Consider the following 24,336-nt stretch of genomic DNA (forward strand, 5'->3'; position numbering starts at 1 on the left):
TGCCATCCTAGAAATTTGTAGGGAAATTTACTTAGACTATCTTTGTAGAACAAGAGCTCAACCCATAATTCTTGGCATTTTTCTATTATAATTAGGTAAATTTTCCCCTGAGAAGAAGCATGTGATTTTTTTCCAATAGTGTCATAATTTCATTCCCTGTTAAAGTTGAATGGGCTAATATCAGGTAGGCATTATGGTCTCGTGCACAGAATATTGGAAGAAGTCAGACTGGGCTGCAGTCTCTGAGCTGTCTCTGACCTGGTTGTGATCCAGTCATCTAACCTGTCTGAATTTCTGTATCCATTCTAAAATAAGTGCTAAAATGGCCTCAGTAATTTTGGAGAAGCTGAAATTCTTTGCTTTGTGAAGTAGAAATATGAGTTGGCATTTTAAAAACATTCCTTGCTCGGTAGAAATGGACTTAATGGTTTTAAATGACTCACTGAAGTTTGTTTTTCTCTAGAGGACCGCTTCTTAACGGCCGTCTCCAGCCAGGGCTCCACCTCTTCCGCCCATCTCCAGTTGCCCAGTCCCCCTGAAGTCCTGCCGGAGCCGGCAGGGGGAGGGCCCCCCGAGCCAGATGCAGCCAGCAGTTCCGAAGGTGCGGTTCCTGTCGCTATCGCTGCTGTTCCTCCAGGAGAGAGGGGCCTGTGCGCACTCTCACACCTTGGGGTTCTAAGTGTGATATACTTGCGGCAAGTGCGCTTTCAGATACAGCTGTTTACATGTCGCTTCTTGGGTTGCACTAGTTGACGTGTAAATATCTGAGTAACAGAATGCTATTCAGCTTCATCTACTTTCTGGGGATATTACTTTCTTAAGCCCCGTAAAGCACATGATCATTGCCTTGTAAAAAGATAAGGGAAATTGCGACCATTTCTCCAATAACAAATATTTGTTCACTAATAGCAAATTTATGCCTTGCTTCTCTCTTTCCTTGCTTTCTGTTTAAGCAGTAACCACTTAACAGTAGTGTAAACTTTAAAAATAACTTTTAAATTGCAGTTAAACTCAAATGTAATACCACAGTGCACGTAATTGGGTTGAACTGGCAACATGCTGTTCGTGCGTGCCTAGGCAGCGATTATGTCATGCTGCCGCAGGCCCCTGCGATGGTAAGAAACTGTGGATTCTAAGGTGGTCTCAATTCCAGGATGTTTGTGTGAGAACATGAGCCCTTGGAGTCAGTGCTGTGTACGCTTCACTGTTGCTTCCTGTTTCAGCCTGTAATAGTCATTATACCTGGATCAGAGCCGCAATTGGTAATTGTGGAGTGCATGTTTCCGTGTTCCAAAAAGGAAAAGAAAGAAAGCTGACTCTTTAGACTTTTTTTACTCCTTCTGAATATTAACGTATAAGTAGAATATTTTTCATCCTAGATGTGTTTGATGGACATTTGCTGGGATCCACAGACAGCCAGGTGAAGGAAAAATCAACCATGAAGGCTATCTTTGCAAATCTGCTTCCAGGAAATAGCTATAACCCTATTCCATTTCCTTTGTAAGTATTATAAAAGACAGTGGCTGTTGGGTGGTTTTTTTCCACTTAATTTTAAAATCTCTCTTAGTAGATTTACTCTCTACATATTTAAATATGTTTATTTAACTGTATATATGTATTTTTCAATCCTAAATTACACTTCATTATAGTAAAAGAAATGTCTTTTGGTATAATGTAGTTTGTAGAACATGTAAACATTATTATATGGTAGATGAGTGGATGAAAAAAGCAGTAACTAATGTTGCTTAATGCTTAAGATGACTGTTTCTGAAATAATTGTTTATGTGTATATGCTTGAAGACATACTGCTCCATCTCTTGATCTCATAATCCATCGTAAAAACATATTGTGGTCGTATATGAGGATGATGGGACTGTCCCAGTAGCCAACTGGGACATGGTGCTTTTCTAGTAGTGGTGGTGAGTTACAAGTGTTCAAGTAATCCTGTTTGTACTGGGCTCGCTCAGAGTGGGCGGGCGGAGGCTGGCTGGGAGAGTTTGTTTTGCTTCCGCTGGTTGACCTGTTTGCCGTCAGATGCCGCTCTTGTTACAGTGGCACAAGTGTATCCACAGGTGGACCTTTGCTGATAAGGACTTTGTTCTTAACTGACTTATGTGTTATTTATTCAATCAATATTTAAACTTACTGACTGCCAGCTCTGGTGCCCCGGGACGTAAAACAAAGTTAATAAGGAAAGGCACTGCTCTCAGAGCTCACAGCCCTCGCAGTGTAGGAGGAGACGCAAAGACTCCCAGCGCGAGGCTCCAGCCTGCTGTGGAAGCAGTGCGTGCGAGGTCCCTGTTTTCTCTGCCTCAGACTCGAGTATCTTTGTTTTTTGGCGGGGTTATGGTCCCACCTGTTTTAAGGCCTTTGCACTTGCCCTCCCTCTCTTCTTAGTCATCAGCTCCTGTGCATGCTTTCTTGGGAGAACTCGGTTAGCCCCTCCCGAGCGCCCCGCCCCACCCACGTTGGAGCTTTGTGCTCTGTGCTCATGGTCCCCCATGGCACTCGTCACAGAAGGCGAGCGTACTGATTTGTAGAGTGCCCTGTGAGCTCGCCCAGGGGCCTGTTTCCTTGGCTTCGTGTTGACGTCTTGCACCTGTCAGGTGCTTAGTAGTGGTTTTCCTTGTTGTGTCTCTGGCACCTTAGGTGCTCAGTAAATAGCTGTTACCTGAGTGAATGAATGCTTTCCTTGGGGATTTAGGGTGGAAGTCAAGGGAGCAAGATTGGGGTTAAAGTGGAGTCACACCGCTGAGTTTCCATGGATAATAGGAGAGCGGCTGCATTATTTATTGTTGGTACATTTCCACAATTTCCAGAAGACTTTTCTTTCATGCTTATAGTAGAACAAAATCTTACACTTCTGCTGTTCATTGTAAATGCTTTTGGAGGCGAATATGGCCCAAAGTCTTGCGGTATAGAAAGCTTTGTCTGGAGTGACTATTCCAGAACCCTCTGATTTGAACACTAATTCTGGTAATTTTCAATTGCCTTCAGAAACTTTCTGCTGATAAATTTTCCTTTGCTGTTTGGTTCAAGAAATGCATACATTTTGGCTTACTTAATTCCTTTTTTTTGATTGAAGTATAGTTGATGTACGATATTATATTAGTTTCTGGTGTACAGCATAGTGATTTGATGTTTATGTGCGTTACGAAATGATCACTATGGCAAGTCTAGTAACCAACTTAATTATATTCTTATAATTGTGCAGTATTTAGTTAACTTAAGATTGTCCTGAGATTTTCTTCTAATGTGTTAATGGTTTATATATGTGATTTTCTGCTAATTTTGTTCTCATTTATGTATTTAAACTTTTGAGCAGTGATCCAGACAAACACTACTTGATGTGCGAACACGAGCGGGTGCCCATTGCCGTCTGTGAGAAGGAGCCCAGCTCCATCATCGCTTTCGCTCTCAGGTATGGCTCGTGGGCCTTGTCACCTGTGGTTCTGTCGATATTCTACGTGTATCTATGAATCGCCTTACAGTTAAGGTCTGTCATGTAGAGTAGAGCAAAATGATTACATAGAAGTAAAAGTGTGTATTATTTGGGCATGATAGCTTATTCTCTTTGTATCTGAAGATGTACTCTTTACCCAAACAATTACAGGATGGTTCTTAAGCAAGCTCCTAATAACTAAATTGACTAGGCAAGTTATTTATAATCCTTATGTCCTCTAACCATTCTCTGTATTATCATATGTATCCCTTCCTTCGACTTACGTACTGACGTAATACTTGCAGCATGTCTGCCTTATATCATCTGATTATCTTTTCTGTGCTCTTCATTCACTTCTTTCCTGCTTCCCACACACAGCAGGTCGTTTCCTTACTCAGAGTAATGCTGTTCCTATGCCTTAGCCCATTTACATGCCCACGGTTATCACGTGTCCTAAAGAAGACTCCCTTTTTAAAAATATTCATATATTATGTCTAAAAGAACAAAGCTTTTTAATCTCAATAGTATCTTGGCAGTGGTAGAACTTCGTTTAAGTAGAATCTAAGATATTTCATTTTTTAAAATATGTTTTTTCTATTGGAAGACATTTAAATTGTAATTTTTCTATTTATATATTTGTTATAAGGAGTTCACTTATTCAAAATATGCGAATGTCTACACTATGTGGTATATACTAGGTATCGGGTCTACACTGGTAAACAAGATAGATTTCTGTGCCTCAGCATTTATGGCACTTAGAGTTTACTGTTTGGATAATGAGGAATTTTTTTCCTTTAGAAGATTCCATATGATAAATTTTTTATCTTTGCCTTTTGGCCTTTATGAAGATAGTATTTGCTTCTTGCTTTATTGCTTAGTCGTACTACATTGATAGATAAGAAAGTCAACCAGCTCGAGAATGTATTTTGTACTATTAGGAAGCAAGTGTTGTAATTAAGGTCACCTTTTTCAATATCTTGGACTCTAAGATGCTTCTCTTGTTCCCTGACATCTGGTTGATCTAAATCAGCTCCCTCTACTAGTCCAAGAGTTGGATTTTTTTGAACAATGCAACATAAAATTTTTTTTCTTAAAATTCAGTACCTTTAAGTAGAAAAGCACTCTCCAGTTCCTTTCCTCTCTATCATGGTACACCCTGAAGTTTCATACACTTGTACTAGCTGCTCATCCTAAACAGGTATTTGCTCTAAATGTTAGTACGTCAGTCTTGTTTAGGATATTGACACTGGTTGGCGTGTGGGTCGTGTTTTGTATTATTCTCTGTGAAGACATTGATCCTCTTCGTGAAGCTTCTACGTGATAACTTTTGTTAGTTAACTCAAATGTTTTTGTTTAATTATGGACACTTAAAATGATTGTGTTTTTCTAATGCAAAGCTTATTCTAAAGCATGAAATTTATTTTAAAAGAAGAGCTTACTGTTTAATATTTTCCAACCCATTTCTACCCTAAGTTGTAAAGAATACCGAAATGCCTTAGAGGAATTGTCCAAAGCAACTCTGCGGAACAGTGCTGAAGAAGGGCTTCCGATAAATAGGTGATCCATAATTGTGTACAATCTGTTTTAATGTAGCTATGTCATCATTTTCTAAATGCTCATACATCAGTTATGTTATAGCATGTCATCACATGAATGTTTCTGGGGTACACACAGTGACATTCATATCTAGTCAAGAATTGGTAGAACAAAACTCAAGTATAGCAGAAGGCCTGGAACAGCCCCTTAGCATACAGTTTTCTGATCCTTGCCATAGAAGTTCAATGTATGTTGCAGATTTCAGCTTTCAAGATTTTTAATTCTCTTTATTCTTTTCATATAAATAACAGTAACTTGTGAAATTAGTAAACTACTGCTTGACTTTGTAATTTAAAGTACTTGTGAACTTTTCATAATAATTAAAGATCCTAATAGTTAAAAAACAAAACCAAACCCCCAAAACCAATTCTTTTAGTATGTGCAGTATTTTACATGTTTAGACAGAAATTGTCATAGGCTAATTATTTTCATTCTGACTGACCTAGGTTTTCCAACTTTACGAACCTGATAAAATTTGCTCTGAATTATATATTATCATGGTGACTAGCATGAGAAATATGAAATTGGTATTTTCTGTAATTGTTTGACTTAGAGGTGCTAATATTGCTCTAATGGACTTTGGAAAAATACTGTAACAGCCTGTGCTTTCACGTATTTTTCTGTACACTTTTATAGTTCTAATATTCTGCTCTTCTTCCTAAGTCCAGTAGACATTTCCAGACTTTTTCTTCCATGTCCTAACTGGTGTTTATGTAAATTATGAATTAGATTTCTGGTACTGTGGGGGCGGTGGGGAGTAGGTTAATGTAGGATGAAGTACTTGCTATTTTCTGTTGGAGTAGTGTAGGACTAACTTTGCTTTGCGTTTCATTTCAGTACCTTCGACAGCAGACCGAAGAGTGGCAGTCCTGTGAGGTTACCTGAGTTCAGTGGAGGCTGTCCAAACCGCGCGGCAGAGGCTGAGCCACAGCCAAGTAAGAGCACAGGTGCAGGAGGAGTTACTAGTTGTGTTTGTAACTGTGGTTTGGAGAAGAAGACACATTAAATAAGAAATGCCATCCGGCACGGATTTATTACTTCTGGTCTTTGAAATATAATATGGATTTTAAATTTTTGATATATCCTCTTTTATACGTATTTTGCTTTTCTTTTATTCTTGCCTTAAGTTTGTTGAACTTGAAACTCCTAGAAGCTCGTAGGTCTGTGCAAGAAGCAGCAGGACCCGCCTTCCTGGCTGCAGCTTTGACTGTGAAGTGTACAAACTAATAACTAGAGCAGCCATGTTTTTGTCATTTGTGAAAAGAACTTTTCCCGCAGTATCTCCTTTAATCCCCACCATAACCACATAAGAGTTATTTGACGTATCCCCATTTTTCAGAAAGAAAGTTAAGACTTAGATTAAGCAGTTTTCTCAGGGTTATACAGGTAGTGGGGAGCTGGGATTTGAACTTGGGTTTCCTTGACTTTGTCAGGCATATGTTCACTACCAGTAACAGAAAACTCAAGTGACTATTGGGGCTTAATAAACAAATGACGGTTATTTTTCTAAATCAGCAACGTCTGCAGGTGGGCAGTTGCTGGCATTGGTTCAGCTACTCAGCATTGTCATGACAATATGTGATAGTTTCTCTATGATTCTCTTGAGTTTTATTCATGGTCAAAAATGTTCCACTTATAATGTCTGCATTTGAGGCAGAAAGAGGGAGGTACAAGCGCAGCTGTTCCCTTTTGTTAGGAAAGCAGAGGCTTCCCTTCAGTTTCATTGGTTTGAACTGAGTGTCACAGCTGCCCCTCCGTGCAGAGGAGACTGAGGAAGTGGTGAGCAGCGGTGTCCCCGTGGGCTGATACACATCATGACTATTCCCTGGGGCTCTGCACATTGCTGCCCCAAACAAAAGTGGAATTCTGTTAGCAAGGAAGGAGGTGGGATTGGATATTAAGGAGGCCATTTGGTGTCTGCTACCCTAAGTAAGCCCTTTATGATTGACAGTTGATGTGGATTTTGTAAATGGTAAATGTACAAGATTAGAATCCTATATATTAATGATATGATGAAGCTCAAAACTAAGAATAAAAGTCTAGAGCAAGCTTTAGTAATATTTTTGGTCATCCTGTACTACTTATTTTTTGAAAAATGCTAAAAATGAAACCTTATATTTTGCTGTTAAAATGTAGGAACACAAATGATATAAAGATATTACCTTTAACTCTGAATTCTTGTAGCCTATAATGCTGTTTGTATTAGTTTAGTTAACTGTACTGTAATACCATAAGAACTCAGCCCTAACATAATCATGTTGCTTAAGATATTATGACTGCTTTGGAAAGATTTTTCAAAGGCTCTCTGTATATTGTCTCACATTTTGATATACAGCTATCTGAGCATCGCTCTTCTATGTTTCTCATAATAAGTGCTTGACTGCCCCCAAAACCCCTAAACATGTGGAATAATAATCTGTGCAAATGAAACTATCACTGTTACTCATACTCATTATCCTCATATAATGGTTGCTGCTGACAAAGGAATGAGTTGAACGTTTTTATTTTCCCACCTGCAGTGACCTGTACTTAATATGTTACCTCTTATTTTTAGCCAAAAAGGCTTCTGGAATGTTATCCTTCTTCCGAGGGACAACAGGGAAAAGCCCTGACCTCTCTTCCCAGAAGAGAGAGACCTTACGTGGAGCAGATAGTGCTTACTACCAGGTTGGGCAGCCGGGCAAGGAGGGGACGGAGAGTCAAGGCACTGAGCCTCCAGGTGTGTTGAAGGAGACCAAATGCGCTTATCCTAGGCTTCAATTTACTTACTGTGGTTGCCTCTGTTCCTTTGAGCCTTAAGAGAGAATTCTTACTGCTGAAACCAGGCCCTTCCCTCTCTCTGCACACCCCAGGGTGGCAGCGTGGAGCTCCACCCGGTGTCAGATGACGTTCCACCACGCCCTGTGTGGTAGAATCAGAAATCTTTAGTTTCCATTCCTGTAAAGTGGCCAAAGCGATGTCTTCTGAGGTTCACCAAGGACTCGGCATCACACGTGGGACACGTCTGTCACCCAGGGTGTATATTCAAATGTTTTCTTTCCAGTGCCCCCCCAGATGTTTCCTTGTTTTCTGGTCTCTGTAAGGTGGAGGCTATTGGTGTCCCCCTTCATTTTGATGTTTGAAAACTGTGTCTACCTGACTGTGTTTGAGTATGGGGTTAGACCAGGAGTGGGTGAACTGTGCTGACTGTTTTTGTATGTAAAGCTGCATTGGAGCCCAGGCACAGCCTTTCGTTCGCTTCCTGGCGGGCTGCTTTCTCGGTGTATTGGCAAGTTGAGTACTGGTGACTCGGTCACGTACTCACCATCTGCCCTTTACAGGAATGGGCTGGTGACCTCTGGTTAGGTCATGAATTGGTAGCTTAAAAAATAGCAACTGCACAATAAGTTTTCATTAGTAATTAAGATGTCTGTTTAGTATTCTGTAGGCTGCTTTTGGGCTGTGATCCTTGGAAGCCATTGATGCTTCAAAAAACATAATTTTGAAATGTGAAACTTACAGGATGACTTGTTCTTCTGGATGTTAAAATGTATTTCAAATCTATAATAATTAGAGTGGGTCTGGCAGTAGGTTTGCCAGACAAGTCAGTCAAATATAAAAAAATAGCTCTGAAGTAGACACTAGTACATTTTATGTATTACGTGTCTATCTTAGTATATGAGAGAGAAAACATCTCAGAGTATCAGGGAAGCGTTGTTCCACACATGGGCAGAAAACTGGTAGCCATGGAAACTTGATGTCAGAGCTGAGTTAGTGTACTGCTGTCATAGGAATCACGTACATGTAGGAAATTATTCTTCAACCTGAATTCTCTATTTTTTAATCTAAAAATTGATCTTTCAAAAGGTACATATATTTTTATTTGTAATAGTTTACACAGTTTAATTGTGTACATAATGCTTGCTTGAGAGAGACTTGACGAGGGTAACCAGTTGACATGCTAGTTTATATTGTTGCATTGGGGAAAGAGAACAGATAACCTGAACTGATAATTATTTAAAATGTTGGCTTTACTAATGATATTAAACCTTTTAGATGAGGTAGATGGAGGAGATACACAAAAGAAACAACTCACAAATCCTCATGTGGAACTTCGTAAGTATGAAGTAAAGTTTTCTTGGCTTGGGGACGGGGACTGTAATTGAGAAAACTGTTATTTGAGGCTTCTAGCTTCATACTAGATAAATATCCTATTTCTTGAAATGAATATTAAGTCCATGTGGCGACATGAGGTTTATTTAATCTGTGATTTAGTTTATAAAATATTCATTATTTATAGATAAATTTAATTGAAATTATAATTTCATTTGTAAATATATAAATTATAATTTGATTTAATTTCTAATGTTTAAATAATTGCTTACTGTATAATCTAGAGCCACAGAGCCTTGACAAGACATCTAGAATTGTGTGTGTGCACATGGGTGCCAAAAATTTATCCAGAATATACCATGGACAGTAAAATTTAAGATGTAAAAGTACAATGATGAAAATACAGTAACCAGTATAAAATTAGAACTGGGTCTAATTTTATGTTTGGTTTTTCTGTAAATATGTGAGGGTGGTTATAAGAGGCTCTCTAATCCTCCCTGAAGATCACTTACACAGAATTGTGATGAATGGTATGTAGACCTAACATGAAAAACTATCATGGAGAAAATTAAACGGTTGCATCTGGTGGGGATGGGGACTGGGCAAGAAGGAAAAGATATTTCTAATTCATAAAAGCTTTTTTTTTAACACTTGTGTTTATAGAATTTTCCGACGCTAACGCCAAGTTTTACTGTCGGCTCTACTATGCGGGAGAGTTTCATAAGATGCGAGAGGTGATTCTGGGCAGCAGTGAGGAGGACTTCATCCGTTCCCTCTCCCACTCGTCACCCTGGCAGGCCCGAGGAGGCAAATCCGGAGCTGCCTTTTACGCGACGGAAGGTACGTCTCATTCCTTGTTTGCTGACTGAGCAGTCTTTTTCCTCAGATAATTTGTGAATTACTTGAACTGAGGAATTATGATACTGTCAGTCGGCAAACACAGTTTTCTGTTTTTCTTTTTTATGCTTAAGAGGATGTAATAAAAATACTTAAGGGGCTGGCCCCGTGGTGTAGTGGTTAAGTGCGCCTGCTCCGCTGCTGGCGGCCGGGGTTTGGATCCCAGGTGCACATAGGTGTACCGCTTGTCAGGCCATACTGTGGCGGCGTCCCACATAAAGTAGAGGAAGATGGGCACAGGTGTTAGCTCAGGGCCAGTCTTCCTCAGCAAAAAGAGGAGGATTGGCAGATGGTAGCTCAGGGCTGATCTTCCTCACACACACACAAAAAATACTTAAAAGAATATATACGTGTATGGTGTGTAATTAGAGACAGACGTTGATCAGATCCTTACTGAACTTGCTCTAGTCTCAAGTTCTCCAAATGTAAATAGTAACAGAGAACTTCTAGAAAACTCAGAAGGGTACCTTAGAGCTAATGGGAGAAAAATAAAGACAGAAATGTTTAACCTAGAAACAGGAAGGCCAAGATCTTAACCTACAGAGGTTTCCAGAAGATGGCAACCATTTCTCATTCCATTCTCCACACCTACTGGAAGCGAGATTATTTGAGGAAATGCAGCAGGAAGGATGTTGCTGGATAAGAAGTTCCATGACTGTAACTTACTGGATTGTTAATGAAGGAGTTTATAAGATTTTACTTAGTCGTTTCAGAAGGTAGCCCCTCTGGTTGTGACTCAGTTGGGGAACTGTCGAGGGAGAGGTTTGTTGATGGTGTAAATCCTCGCAGCTCTTCCAGCCTTTCAGTCACTTGAGAACTGTGCACAGGTTAAAATTTTCTCTGTGACTCAGAAAATGTCCCTTAACATGAAGCACACAAATCATTTGGGATCTTTGGGATGATTTGTTCTAGATTACCTCAGTGCACATTGTGACTGGAGTAAACCTGTGAAACTTCTGCCTTTCAGATGATAGGTTCATTTTGAAGCAGATGCCTCGTCTGGAAGTCCAGTCTTTCCTCGACTTTGCACCACACTACTTCACGTATATCACAAATGCTGTCCAACAAAAGGTAGAGATCCCAGATCTCTGTCTGTAATCAGAGTTAACTGGGCTTTTTCACATGCTGAGAGTTAGTGTAATGGCAATTTTCTCCATGGTGAGATGTGGCAGGACGTGACTGGGTCTGTTACACTGTTGAGGTGTGGCAGAAGGCAGTGATTGCAGACTCTCTCCTGCCTTTGCCCGTGAAGAATTGAGAGAGCTTGGGCAAGTAGCACTTAATGAGTATGTATAAGAGTCACTTAGAAACGTGAAGACTGGATGAAAACAGCTGCACGTTTAGTCATTGGTAATTTTGCTGAGACAGAAATTGGAAACGTGTCTTGAGAAATGAGGGTCTAGATCCTTTACCCAGCAAGAGAGGGAGCCAGTGGCCCCGGTTTGCCAACTTGTACCTGAGCAGTGACCCTCCCAGTAGGAGTGTGAAAGAGTCACATGGATTGTTTTTTTAATTTATGGTTTATTGCACATTATTGGGGAAATTATATGTCATAATAAAATTTATGAATTTGAGAAATTGTGAAGGATTATCCCTTGTTTGAATGTTAAGGATCTAATATTTTTATTGGCATTGCTGCCTTACTTGCTCCTGAGATTCAAGGGTTTGAGTGTCTTTCAAGGTCCTCTGGCTGGTCATTTTAATAGAAAATCATGTTTGGATATTACATGGATAATCCAGGTATTTGTTAAATTACAAATAATCCTTTTTGATAAGAGTTCGTTTTCATATTTTCTTGATTAGAGGCCTACTGCATTGGCCAAAATTCTTGGAGTTTACAGAATTGGTTATAAGAATTCTCAGAACAACACTGAGAAGAAGTTAGATCTCCTTGTCATGGAAAATCTTTTCTACGGGAGAAAGATGGCACAGGTAAGGGTATTGGACTCTGCAAAGCATTAGCTGCTGGAAGCCTGTGTACTTCTGGTTCGTGAATGTCATGAGGAATGTCATGGACATAGTCAGGGAATAACATCTTATTTGATGGTAAATATTAGAGTTTGGTTAATAGGCCAAACTCAATTTCTGATTTGCTGAACCCTGTAGGAAAGAATAAAGGAATATTGTGGACTGGTCCTAAACTTGAACATACCCAATATCCTAGAAATACAGAATTATAAAATTAGAAGGCAGATCTACTTCCACCATCTCAGTTTTAAAGATAAGGAAACTGAGGCCTGTAGAAATTAATTACTTTATGACAGTCACACAGCTGTTCCCAGAACACAGGTTGGTGTAGATTCTAGGACAGGACTCTTCAAAGTGCTGTTCCTTGAACTGTTTCCGGTCTGTGGTGAGAAGGAGCTTGTGCTGGAATGTAAGTCAGTGCGAGGCTTTCTTCACTGGGAATGTCTTGCTCTGAGAAACATCAGCTGAACTCAGCCGTGTGCTGAATGTTGTCACTGGTTACCCTCTGGCACCAGCTCCTCGTGTCCTCACGAGTCAGAACTGACTAGCCCCGGTCTCTGGAAGACACTGCAGGTGGGACACTTGGGTCTTGTAGCCAAGTCCCCTGATGTCTGAGTGCAATGCTTTGCCTGCTGCCCCAGGTTCCTGGAGATAGATGTTGCTTCTACCATGAGAAATTGCAGAGTTTTGCTTTCAAAACTTTAAGTTTCCTAAGACTATTTGCATGTGTTTTGTAAACTGCTTTATGATCCAGGAACATATTTTTGGAGTTACTTGTTAATGTTTCTTAAAATTGATTAAATGGGTTAGTGTACTTCTGAAATGTTTCAGTAACTGGTATCTGGTATTAATCTCATATGATGTGATTATATCACCATGTTTTTTATGTACTATATAATTACAGTGCATGCCTTTAATGGCTTATGTAATAGGATTAAGTTTTTAATTAAATTAAAAACTACATAATGGTAGTGGCCTCAAGGAATCTTTCAGCCTTTTTAATTTTATTACATTAATTAATCATTTGTAGCAGGTCACATAAATGACAGAATTTTCTTTCTGCTAGGTTTTTGATTTGAAGGGTTCACTTAGAAATAGAAATGTGAAAACTGATACTGGGAAAGAGAGTTGTGATGTAGTCCTGCTGGATGAAAATCTCCTCAAGATGGTCCGAGACAACCCTCTGTACATCCGCTCTCATTCCAAAGCCGTGCTGAGAGCTTCCATCCGGAGCGACTCCCACTTCCTCTCCAGCCACCTCATCATTGATTACTCTTTGCTGGTTGGGCGAGATGACATGAGCAATGAGCTGGTTGTTGGGATTATAGGTGAGTCAGTAAGACGCCTTACTTCAGCTTATGATGGAAGCCAGAGTAAAATTGAGGATGCCACTGAGTCTGGTCCAGTAAGAGCTTATTGAATGTTTTCACCAACTTTCATTTGAAAATTCAAAAATAATAGTTTTTAAATTCTAGTACCTCTGTTGTTCCCTCATTTCCATTTTTATCATCTTTACCAAAAATATCTGTATTCAAAAAGCCACTTACAAATGAGGCCCTGTGAGATTGTTGTTAGGATTAAATGAATTAATACGGGGAAAACCCTTGGACCGCACCTGGCATGTTGTCAGCACTCAATAAAGGCTACCTGTTGTAGAAGTAATAGTCATAGTGATTACTATCATTTGCTTGTATTTATTAACATAGCTTTACTGTTAATATTGCCCCTGCAACAGATTATATTCGAACATTTACATGGGACAAAAAACTTGAGATGGTTGTGAAATCAACAGGAATTTTAGGAGGACAAGGTGAGCAGAGTTTTGTTTTGTTTACTCTTTAAACTATTCTCATGTCTTCCTTATCAGTTAACATTTAAAAAATGGATAATTTCTTTAAATTCTAAAAAAACGAGTGGTTATCTCTGATTTTATCATCATTTCCAAAATTATCAAATAATAAAGGGAATTGTTTAGGTGGGGACATATTGGGTTTAAATTTATGTTAAAATGCTAGAAGGTCTCAAAATGAAAAGTTAAAAAAAAAAGGCCAGAGGTTTTCAAGAAGAGGTTGTGTTTAATCAGCACTGGGAATCTTCTGAGTTCTTGGAGCACTGCTGGCCCCATCTGTGCTCCCATGCATCTCTCATCTCTAGGCAAGAGCTGTCTCTTGAAGTAGAAACTTGTACCGGGGAGGACCTGTCCCATGTCATGTGGCACAGCGAACACCCTCCCTCCTCAGACGGCTGTGGTGTGTGTGTCTTCGTGTCAGTTTACAAGAGAGAACATAGTCTTGAAGTCAGTTAACCGATCAATTATGTAACAGCTTTCTACTCCCTTTTCTCTTTCCTAATCTTAGGTAAAATGCCAACTGTGGTCTCTCCAGAGTTGTACAGGACGCGATTTTGTGAAGCAATGGACAAGTATTTCCTGATGGTACCAGACCACTGGACAGGCTTGGGTCTGAACTGCTGAAACGTGCACACATTTTGAAATGGACCGTGAAGGGAAGGGGCTGGGACAAAGGACCAGAAACAAGCTACATATTTTCTTTCTTCATCACATTCCCCACCACACACCAAGGTCTTTCAGTTATGCAGCACTCGGGCCGTCTGTCCCTGAAGGGTTCAAGCTCCGAGGCTTTGCACTCTGGACTCTGCTACCTAAGGATCAGCTGTCCGCAGGCTGGGCAGTTGCATGAACGTTTTTGCACTTAAGCTGACAGATTTCAAAGGGCTGAAGACTAATGTATGGTTAGAGATGAGGAGATAGAGTGAAAAACTCGTTGCTGGAATTGCTAATGAAGAAGACAGTGTCACAGAGGTTGTGACCGTCCTGCATCACAGGCAAAACGGGCTTTATGTTGAGAGCATTTGTAGAGCTGCCGGGTCTGTTCTCTGTTTCTTATGTGACAATTTGATACTGCCTATTATCAGAATTTCTGAAACCTTTAAAGATTCTGAATTACTCTATTAATGGCCAGTTAAACAGATTGACACAATCTGTTCTTGTTTTATTGAGGAATTTGACTTAAATTGGGGATCCTGCCATGTTCTGCATCTGCCCTGTTTTCGAGTATGTTTGATGTTTTTCAAGCTCTGTCTTTACTTCTCTGTGGTGACAGGAGGCTACAGCCATTAACTTGAGCCTTTTTCGGGAGGTATTTTTTAAGCTTGTTTACAACTTGTGTGCAGTTCATGTGTAAGCTGTACTTATCTGCACATGCTCATATTCTAGGTTTTCCCCCACTTTCAGGGAAACATTAGTGAGTGAGTCCACAATGACTAAATCCCCAAAGGGAAAATTATTAATGAAGGATTTTTTTTAAATATAAAAAATAAATTAGACCCGATCCCAAGAACTGGGTGAGACGGAAGCACTTGCTTGTTATTTGTGGAGGTAAAGTGTCTTTTTCAACATAACCAGCAATGAAAGTCACTTCTATAAAATTAAGAAGTTTCTAATGTGGACATCCCTGTTTCCTAACATTCTGTGCCAGTTTCTAGGCCAGTTCTGACTATTGAGAGATGTTGAGATACAATATTCTTAGTAAGGAACTTCTTGTTGAATCGCGTTTTTCTTTGTTTAAAAGGAGATCAGAAGTACTAAACGGTCCTTGAGGAGATTCCGTAACCCTGGAAGTCTGTTCTTGGCTTCGTTCCATAACAGGGATAATTTGGGATTTATCAAGTTTTAGGGGTTCCACTCTTTTTAGGCTTCCTGTGATTGCTCATTTCTGTTGTAACTTTCACATAAGAAGAAGAAGGAGTCTGAATACATTCCATTTACAGAGGCTCTTAGTAGACGGAGTAGGAACATTTTGGAAAGTTTGCCGTGGAGAATGAAAGCGTTAGTTTGGTGTTTGGTGCTTATTAGAAACATGGTTTGTTTTGAACTGGAAACAAGTTGGCCAAGGGCTTAGGGCTGATCTGATGATAAGCATTTTTGAAAAACATGTGGTGTGCCTTTTGAAAACATACAAAACACTGATGATTTTAGTTTTGATATCAAAGGCGAGTAAAGGGCTTGTTCAGGAGTGAGAGACGTGCAACGTTATCAGCTCACGTGCCAGGAGCGAGAGGTTTGGGTCTTGCTTTGAGGAAACACTCTTCTGCCTCTCGGTTTATGTGTTCTGCCCAGACTCTGCGGCTTGTGTATCCTGCCCACGTCTGCCCCTGGTCTTGAACGCTCGTGGAAGGAGTGTCCCCTACTGTAAGTGCTGGTTTCTCTGCTTTAGTCCCAGTACGATGTGTGGCTGGAGTGTTCCGCTGGGACAGCTCGGGACAACGGTGTGTCCTGTTGGCTTTGTTTTCCTTGCCCAGGACTCGAAGAACTATTTTTTAAGGTACTGCTGCCTCTTAGGTAATTGTGTGGCTAAGAAAGATGCGGGTATAATATAATCTGCAGCAAGAGTTGCTGCCTTGCAAGGGCATCTGTGCGTTTAAAGCTGACAAGGAAGGGGAAATGCGAACTGGGTGGGTCTGGAGCGGCAGAGCGGTGCCGGGCTGTGCTGGGCCTCCGTGTAGCTGTGTCACATGCTGTGCTGCTCGGGGAGGCGCTGGGTCGCTGCTGCCTCTCGTCAGTTCCGTTTCCAGGCCGGAGGGCGTTCATACTGAGAAGTTAGCAGTGAGGGAGAAATCTTAATACTTTCTTCCTCAGAAAAATTGTGAATCCCAAGAGTAATTGATAGTAGCACAAGAAGGCTGTGTAAACATGTTGCATTGGTAAAAATCTTATTTATACTTGTGAAGCTTTTTGATGCCATTAAAACTTTACTGAAAAATAAAAAGGATTTACTTTTTTCTAACCCAAGCCTAAGAAAAATAAGGGGAGTAAGCTGTTACAAGACCCTCTGTAGTCTGTTGAATATTTAAAATTTATAGATACTCAAAATTTCCTACAAGATGTCCTACTCTGGTTTTCGCTGGGTCAGCAGTGAGCAGTTTTCCGGCTCTGGCCTTCACCGGGTCTTCTAAATAGTAGGGTTGTGTTGGTTTTTGTGGCCTCAGCTTCTCCCTGGCGTTTGACCCGTCAGCGCTGGGCAAAACTGACAAGGAAAGTCATCTCCCTGTAGAAAGTTCACTTCGCTGGCAAATGAAAACCGTTGTGAATGAGCCTGACAGTGAAACGGCTCGGGCCATCCACTCTCCTCGAGCGTTGACGTGCTGACTCGGACAGTGTTCACACCTTCTAGTGCAATGCTTCTCCTTTGTTTTTGTAACGCGGGTGCAGTGTGTTAGAGAAAAATAAAAATTACAATCATAGCAGCTTTATTAATGCTGCTGTGCTGGTTTTATAAAAAATGTACATTGTCTTTCGATAGGTTTAATTTTAATTAAAGAAACGACATTGTAAATCATAATAGCCTCTTCTAATTTAATATGAAAAATTCAATTAACAGTATTGAAGATGCTTAATGTATTATATTGTATATATTTCCCTACTTTGGTTCCAGCTGTTTTATATGGTTGACATGTTATTTAAGAGATAAAACTGCCTTGACCTTTTGGAGACTTATACTGTAAATAAAGACTTACAATAAACCGAGGGTCAGCTTGACTTAGTTTTGAATTGGCTTGAGAAATTGACGACAAGGGGAGATGGAGTTTGGAGCGCAGGCCTGGCCCTGCCCCCAGAGTTGCCCACTGTGTGTTCTCTCTCCCTTTCAGAAGCTCGGGAAGCTCTGCCCAGCCCAGCAGAGCTGTGACCCCAGCTGCGGGTGCCCCTCGAAGCTCCTGGACTCACCCGGCCAGTTATACCTGGACCCAGGGGTGTGCTCGGCAGGAAGAGTTCTTTGTTCTGCTCACCTACAAGTCTCGTGGGTCAGAAATTAATTTCTCATAAAATTCCTGGGTTAAAGCCTAGCAAAACTATGTTTTTTTAACCTAATTTTTAAAATTGTGGTAAAAAATAAAATTTGTCATCTTAACCTTTTTTTTTTTTGGTGAGGAATATTGGCCCTGAGCTAACATCTGTGCCTATCTTCCTCTATTTTGTATGTGGGACGCTGCCACAGCATGGCTTGATGAGTGGCACGTAGGTCTGCGCCCGGGATCCAGGCCTGTGAACCTTGGGCCACTGAAACAAAGCGTGAGAACTTAACCATGATGCCACCAGGCCAGCCCTCATCTTAACCATTTTTAAGTGGTGCGGTTTGGTAGTGTTAACTATACTCCCATTGCACAGTCCATCTCCAGACCTTTTTATCTTGCAAAACTGAAACTGTACCCCGTCCCCCCAGCCCCTGGTGACCACCATTCTGCTTTCTGTTTCCATGAATTTAACTACTTTAGGTTCTTCATTATAAGTGGAATCATATGGTATTTGTCTTTTTGTGACTAGCTTATGCCACTCAGTGTAATGTCCTCAAGGTTCCTCTATGTTGTAGCATTTCCTTCCTTTTTTAAGGTTGAATGATATTCCATTTTATGTGTGTACCACATTTTCTTTACTCATCATCAGTGGACATTTGGGTTGCTTCTACCTCTTGGCTATTATGAATAATGCTGCTGTGAACATGGGAGGGCAAATATATCTTCAAGATACTTTTAAAAATTCTTTTGGATAAATACAGAGAAGTGGGATTACTGGATCATATGGTGGTGCTGTTTTTTAACATTTTGAGGAAACTCCATACTGTTTTTCCTTAGCGGTTGCACGATTTTACAATCCACCAACAGTGCACAAGATTCCCAATTTCTATACATCCTTGCCACCACTTACTATTTACTTATTTTGATAGTAGCCATCCTAGTGAGTATGGTGATATCTCATTGTAATTTTGATTTACATTTCTCTGATGATTAGTGATGTCGAGCATCTTTTCATATGCTTGTTGGTCATTTGTATGTCTTCTTTGGAGAAATATCCATTCAAGTCCTTTGGCTGTTTTTTAATTGGGCTACTTGATTTTTTTATTGTTGAGTTGTAGGAGTTCTTTATATATTCTGGATATTAACTCTTGTCAGGTATGTGATTTGCTGATATTCTGTCCCATTCCATGGGTGGCCTTTTCACTCTGCTGATTGTCTTTGCACAGGAGTTTTTAAGTTTGATGTAATCCCATTTATTTTTGCTTTTGTTGCCTGTGCTTGTGGTGTCATATCCAAGAAATCAGGTCAAATCCAATGTCTTGAAGCTTTTCTCTAGTTTTCTTCTAGGAGTTTTATAGTTTTAGGTCTTATGTTTAGGTTTGTATCCTATTTTGAGCTAATTTTTGTATGTGGTATAAAATACAAGTCCAAGGTCATTCTTTGGCATGTGGATATCGAGTTTTCCTGACACCATTTGTTGAAGAGATTGTCCTTTCCTCATTGAGTGGTCTTGGCACCCTTATCAAAGATCATTTGGCCATATAAGTAAGGGTTTATTTCTGGGCTATCCTATTGGTCTATGTGTCTGTATGCCAGTACCACACTTTTGATTCCTGTAGCTTTGTAATATGTTTTGAAATAAGGGAATGTGAGATCTCCAACTTTTTCTTTTTCAAAATTGTTTTGGCTATTTGGGATCCCTTGAGAGTCCATATGAGTTTTAGGATGAATTTTTCTGTTTCTGAAAAAAAATGCCATTGGCATTTTGATAGGGATTGTGTTGAATCTGTGGATTGCTTTGAGTAACATGGACATCTTAAAAATATTAAGTCTTCCAATCCACAAACACAGGATATCTTTCCATTTTTGTGCCACCTTTAATTTTTTTCAGCAGTGTTTTGTAGTTTTCAGAGTACAAGTCTTTCCCTTTTTGGTTAGGTTTATTCTTAAGTGTTTTATTCTTTTTGATGCTATTGTAAATGGAATTTTCTTAATTTCCTTTTCAGCTTATTCATTGTTAGTTTATAGAAACACAACTGATTGTGTGTGTGTGTGTGTGAGGAAGACTGGCCATGAGCTAACATCTGTTGCCCATCTTCCTCTTTTTTTGCTGAGGAAGATTGGCCCTGAGCTACCATCTGTGCCCATCTTCCTCTGTTTTGTATGTGGGACTCCGCCACAGCATGGCTTGATGAGTAATGTGTCGGTCTGCAACCAGCATTAGAACCCTCGAACCCTGGGCCACCGAAGCAGAGCGCACAAACTTAACCACTATGCCACCAGGCCAGCCCTCACAACTGATTTTTGTTTGTTGATTTTGTATCTTGCAACTTTGCTGAATTTATTAGTTCTAACATTTTCTGTGTGTGTACTCTTTAGGGTTTTTACATATAAGATCGTGTCATTTGCAAACAGAGATCATTTTACTTCTTCCTTTTCAATTTGGATGCCTTTTGTTTTTTCTTCTTGCCTAATTGCTCTGGCTAGGACTTGCAATACTATTGTGAGTAGAACTGGTGAGTGGGCACACTTGTCTTGTTCCTTGACTTGAGAGGAAAAGCTCTCAATGTCTTTCACCATTGAGAGTGAGATTAGCTGTGGACTGTCCATATATGACCTTTATTATATTGAGGTAGTTTTCTTCTGTTCCTAGTTTGTTGAATGTTTTTATCATGAAAGTGTGTTCAATATTGTCAAATGCTTTTTCTGCATCAATTGAGCTGATCAAGTGGTTTTTGTCCTTCAGTCTGTTAGTTGGTGTGTCACTTCAATTGATTTTCATATGGTGAACCATCCTTGCATCCCAGGGATAAATCACACTCGGTCATGGTGTTTAATCCTTTCACTGTGCTGTTGAATTCAGTTGGCTAGTATTTTGTTGAGGATTTTTGCATCTATGTTCATCAGGGATATTGGCCTATAGTTTTCTTTTCTTGTAGTGTCCTATCTGGCTTTGACATTAGGCTAATGCTGGGCCTCATAGAATGAGGTTGGGAGTGTTTCCATCCTTCAATTTTTTGGAAGAGTTTGAGAAAGATTGGCCTTAGTTCTTTAAATGTTTGGTAAGTCACAGTGAAGCTGTCTGGGCCTGGCTTTTCTTTGTTCGGAGGTTTTCGATTACTGATTCAATCTCACCAGTTATAGAGCTGTTCAGGCTTTCTGAGTCTTCGTGACTCAGTCTTGGTAGACTGTTTCTAGGAGCGTGTCTGCCCCCTAGGCTGTCCCATGTGTTGGCTGACTTATTCACAGTCGTCTCATGATCCTTTTATTTCTGTGGTTCACTTGTAATGTCCCTTCTTTCATTTGTGGTTTTATTTATTTGAGTCTTCTCTCTTTTTTTCTTAGTTAATCTAGCTAAGAGATTGTCAATTTTTTTTATCTTTCCAGAAAACCAACTCTTAGTTTTGTTGGATTTTTTTCTATTCTCTGTTTTGTTTACTTCTGCAGTAATCTTTATTATTTCCTTCCATCTCCTGACTTTGGGTTTAGTTTGTTCTTTTTCTAGTTCCTTGAGGTATAAATTTAAGTTATTGATTTGAGACCTTCTTTTTTAATGTACACTTTTATACCTATGAACTTCCTTCCCTCTTATTCCTGCCTTCACTGCATCCCATAAGTTTTGGTATGTTGTGTTTACATTTTCATTTGTCTCAAGATATTTTCTAATTTCTCTTGTGATTTCTTCTGACTTTTTGGTTGTTCAAATGTGTTGTTTAATTTTCACGTATTTGTGAGTTTTCCAGTTTTCCTACTGCTGTTGATTTGTATTCATTCCATTGTGGTTGGTAAAGATACTTGGTATGATTTCACTCTTCTTAATTTATGCCTAAAAGAAAACTTCTGTCTAGAACCTGTATCCTGATGTCTTAGGCGAAAAGAAAGGAGCAGGAAGATGAGGCAGAGATCCTAGCAAAGTGTTCTGAGCTGATTGGCATGTGGTGCAAAATAGGAGTAAATCCCCAGTTGCTGCCCAGGAATTTTTTCCACTGTCTTCACCTATTGAAAGAAGTTTTGGTTTTTTAAATCTCTATTCCTGATTTGTTTAACTGGAGGTAAAAGCTAAGAGAGGGTAACTTTACTGTAGCAAATGTCCTTATGCATCCTGGCTTGACCGTCTTGAATGTGGCCCTGATTGGTGGTTGTTTGCTGCTTGTACATTTAAAATTTTCAATTTGCCAGAATGTATGTGACACGGTGGAAGAAGCCTTCAACCTCATAAATTCTCACCTTCAGGACGTGGTTTGTGCTTACGTGGCTCTTGGAGAGGTGCCCTGGGAGCCGCCCTGCTCGTCCCTCGGGGAGGAGGCGTTTTCAGGGAGATTGCTGGACCGGGCCAAAACGAGGCCACTGACGCCCTGGATCCTGAGATTCCAGATCTGCCTTCCAGGCAGAAGAGAGCCTGGAGGGACCCCAGGAGGAGGGAACCGAGTCCCTGGTGTTCACCAGAGCCGTCCATGATCTCTAAGCTGTTCTTTGACGAGAGTTTGGTCCATCTTAGATTATGTAGTTTTCAGAGGGAGATTTAAGTTAGAACTAGTATAATTCTTTTTTCAAGTGAAGGTAGCACTAAAAGCTTTTCATTTGGAAGAGCACGTGGGATAAATTTGCTGTCTGTACACCACTGACGGAGTGGAGTTGAGGCTGAATAAATGAGTGAAAAGGACGTGAAGAAAAACTAGGGAAACCTCCACCTATGGATTTTAATTAATAATAATGTATCAGTATTGGTTCATTTATTGTAACGCTTCTGCCTCACTAAATGTAAGCTATCAATAGGAGAAACTGGTGTATGGTGTCTGGAAACTGTCTGTACATAATATCTTTGTAGTTTTTCTGAAACAAACCAACGAAAAACACAAACAAAATGAGAGATTAGACTGTAGGTAGGAATAGCCCCACCTTAAAGATGTTGATTTTAATGAGATTAAAGGGAGGGTCTTTTTTGTCCTTTATTTTTACTATCCTATTAAAATATTTTTCTCTTTCCCCTTCAGAGACCCAACTGCCCTACATTCAGAGGAAGCAGGCGAGGGGAAGAGGTGCTGCCCTGTCCCATGCCTCCCTGGCCTCGGGGGTTCTCCTCCGGGGTTCTCCTGGGGGTGTGGTCGGGGCTCTTCGGGGCACCCTCCCCTGCAGACCTGGGGGCACTCTCCACGTGCAGCTCTCCCCGCCAGGACCCCGTCCCAGGAACTCGGCTGCCTCGGTCTCCCCGACTCACAGCCCCAGGGGCACTGAGGGTCCTCCTCAGTTGCCCCTCGTGCCTCGGCCTAGACGCCCTCCAGGCTCGCCTGGGACAAAGAGGGCTCCCTCAACTGCTTCCTCTCCTCAAGGGTTACTGCCTTGTCCTCGCTGATGTCCACTGTCCACCACGGTTCTACATGTTTTACCTGGTTGTCTTGATTGTTTCAGGCAGGAGGATAAGTCTGGTCCCCATTACCTCATCTTGGCCGGAAGCAGAAGCCCAGGTCAGATGGAATTTTATAAAAATTATATCTAAATGCTGTGTTGGATTATTGATTCAGTGTTTTCTCTGTCAAAGTGAAAGGTAGTTCTCTATTCATGACTTTTAAAAATGATTTTTAAGAAATCCAGTTTCTTCTAATTGAAGTCCTGTTATCTGCAACAAATTAGAACAGACAATAGCATAACTGGGGAGAGAGTTTTAATTAGTTCAATATGCAAACATGCCTTGAGGTACCACCAGATAGTCAACCCTACACATAGACAGACGTCCTCCGGACAGAGCACCTTCTGGGCAGCAAAGAACCGAGCCCAACCCTGGTGTTGCCACCGTCGGTGCCTTTAGCTTCTCATCTCGAATGTGCTGCTGAGCATCCAGGTTGTTCAGGACTGTCCAGGCATCATTAACTGCCTTTTAGCTGGTTGGCGGCAGGGCTTGGTACTTCTAGACTTTTCCACAGAGAATTTGATGGGCATTGCTGCTGCTAACTCGCCACTTCATCCAGGAGAAACCCGTCTGGCAGCTCCAGCCCCCAGACCCTGACCATCATCATCCCCTCCAGTGATGTCACTTGAGGCGCCCAACTACCAGTGATGTCACTGAGGAGCTCCTTTGAGGGAGAGTCCAGCGCCAGCTGCGCGAGGAGAGCATGCCTGGGTCCTGGGGGGACCCCTCTGACACCCGAGTCTAGACGGGATTCCTCTGTTGCCTGGGTCCCGGGGGGATCCCTCTGACTCCCAGGTCTGGAGGGGATCGCTCTGACGCCCGGGTCCCGGGGGGATTCCTCTAGACGCCCGAGTCCGGGGGGCATTCCTCTGACACCTGGGTCTAGACGGGATTCCTCTGATGCCCGGGTACGGGGGGGACCCCTCTGATGCCCGGGTCCTGGGGGGATCCCTCTGACTTCCGGGTCTGGAGAGGATCGCTCTGACGCCTGGGTCTAGACAGGATTCCTCTGACGCCCGGGTCTCGGGGGGATTCCTCTGACGCCCGGGTCTGGAGGGGATTCCTCTGGGAGCGTCTGGACTGATCGCATCACCTCCAGTAGGAGCCTGTTCTGTGCCATCCG

The 24,336-nt window shown here is 41.1% G+C and overlaps 1 protein-coding gene across 10 annotated transcripts in view; it reads left to right on the forward strand.

Moving 5' to 3' along the window:
* Window positions 1-17,541, forward strand: part of PIKFYVE (phosphoinositide kinase, FYVE-type zinc finger containing) — an 85,575-nt gene extending 68,034 nt beyond the window's left edge. For 5 of the 10 annotated variants that reach the window (XM_087435725.1, XM_087435724.1, XM_087435728.1 and 2 more), the window contains 13 exons: window positions 464-601; window positions 1,380-1,500; window positions 3,326-3,421; window positions 4,916-4,999; window positions 5,876-5,985; window positions 7,593-7,757; window positions 9,074-9,133; window positions 9,794-9,970; window positions 10,995-11,098; window positions 11,831-11,959; window positions 13,062-13,323; window positions 13,731-13,805; window positions 14,353-17,541. In XM_087435725.1, the coding sequence (XP_087291851.1) occupies window positions 464-601; window positions 1,380-1,500; window positions 3,326-3,421; window positions 4,916-4,999; window positions 5,876-5,985; window positions 7,593-7,757; window positions 9,074-9,133; window positions 9,794-9,970; window positions 10,995-11,098; window positions 11,831-11,959; window positions 13,062-13,323; window positions 13,731-13,805; window positions 14,353-14,468 (1,637 nt within the window). In that variant the 3' untranslated portion in view covers window positions 14,469-17,541. The remainder of the gene's footprint in view (window positions 1-463; window positions 602-1,379; window positions 1,501-3,325; window positions 3,422-4,915; window positions 5,000-5,875; window positions 5,986-7,592; window positions 7,758-9,073; window positions 9,134-9,793; window positions 9,971-10,994; window positions 11,099-11,830; window positions 11,960-13,061; window positions 13,324-13,730; window positions 13,806-14,352) is intronic. The other 5 variants (XM_087435726.1, XM_087435730.1, XM_087435734.1 and 2 more) reach the window with 3 other exon arrangements.
* The last annotated feature ends 6,795 nt before the right edge of the window (window positions 17,542-24,336 follow it).

Source organism: Ceratotherium simum, chromosome 9 (genome assembly GCF_057802395.1).
Source record: "Ceratotherium simum simum isolate JZ-2026a chromosome 9, ASM5780239v1, whole genome shotgun sequence".
In the NCBI taxonomy this organism is placed as follows: domain Eukaryota; kingdom Metazoa; phylum Chordata; class Mammalia; order Perissodactyla; family Rhinocerotidae; genus Ceratotherium; species Ceratotherium simum.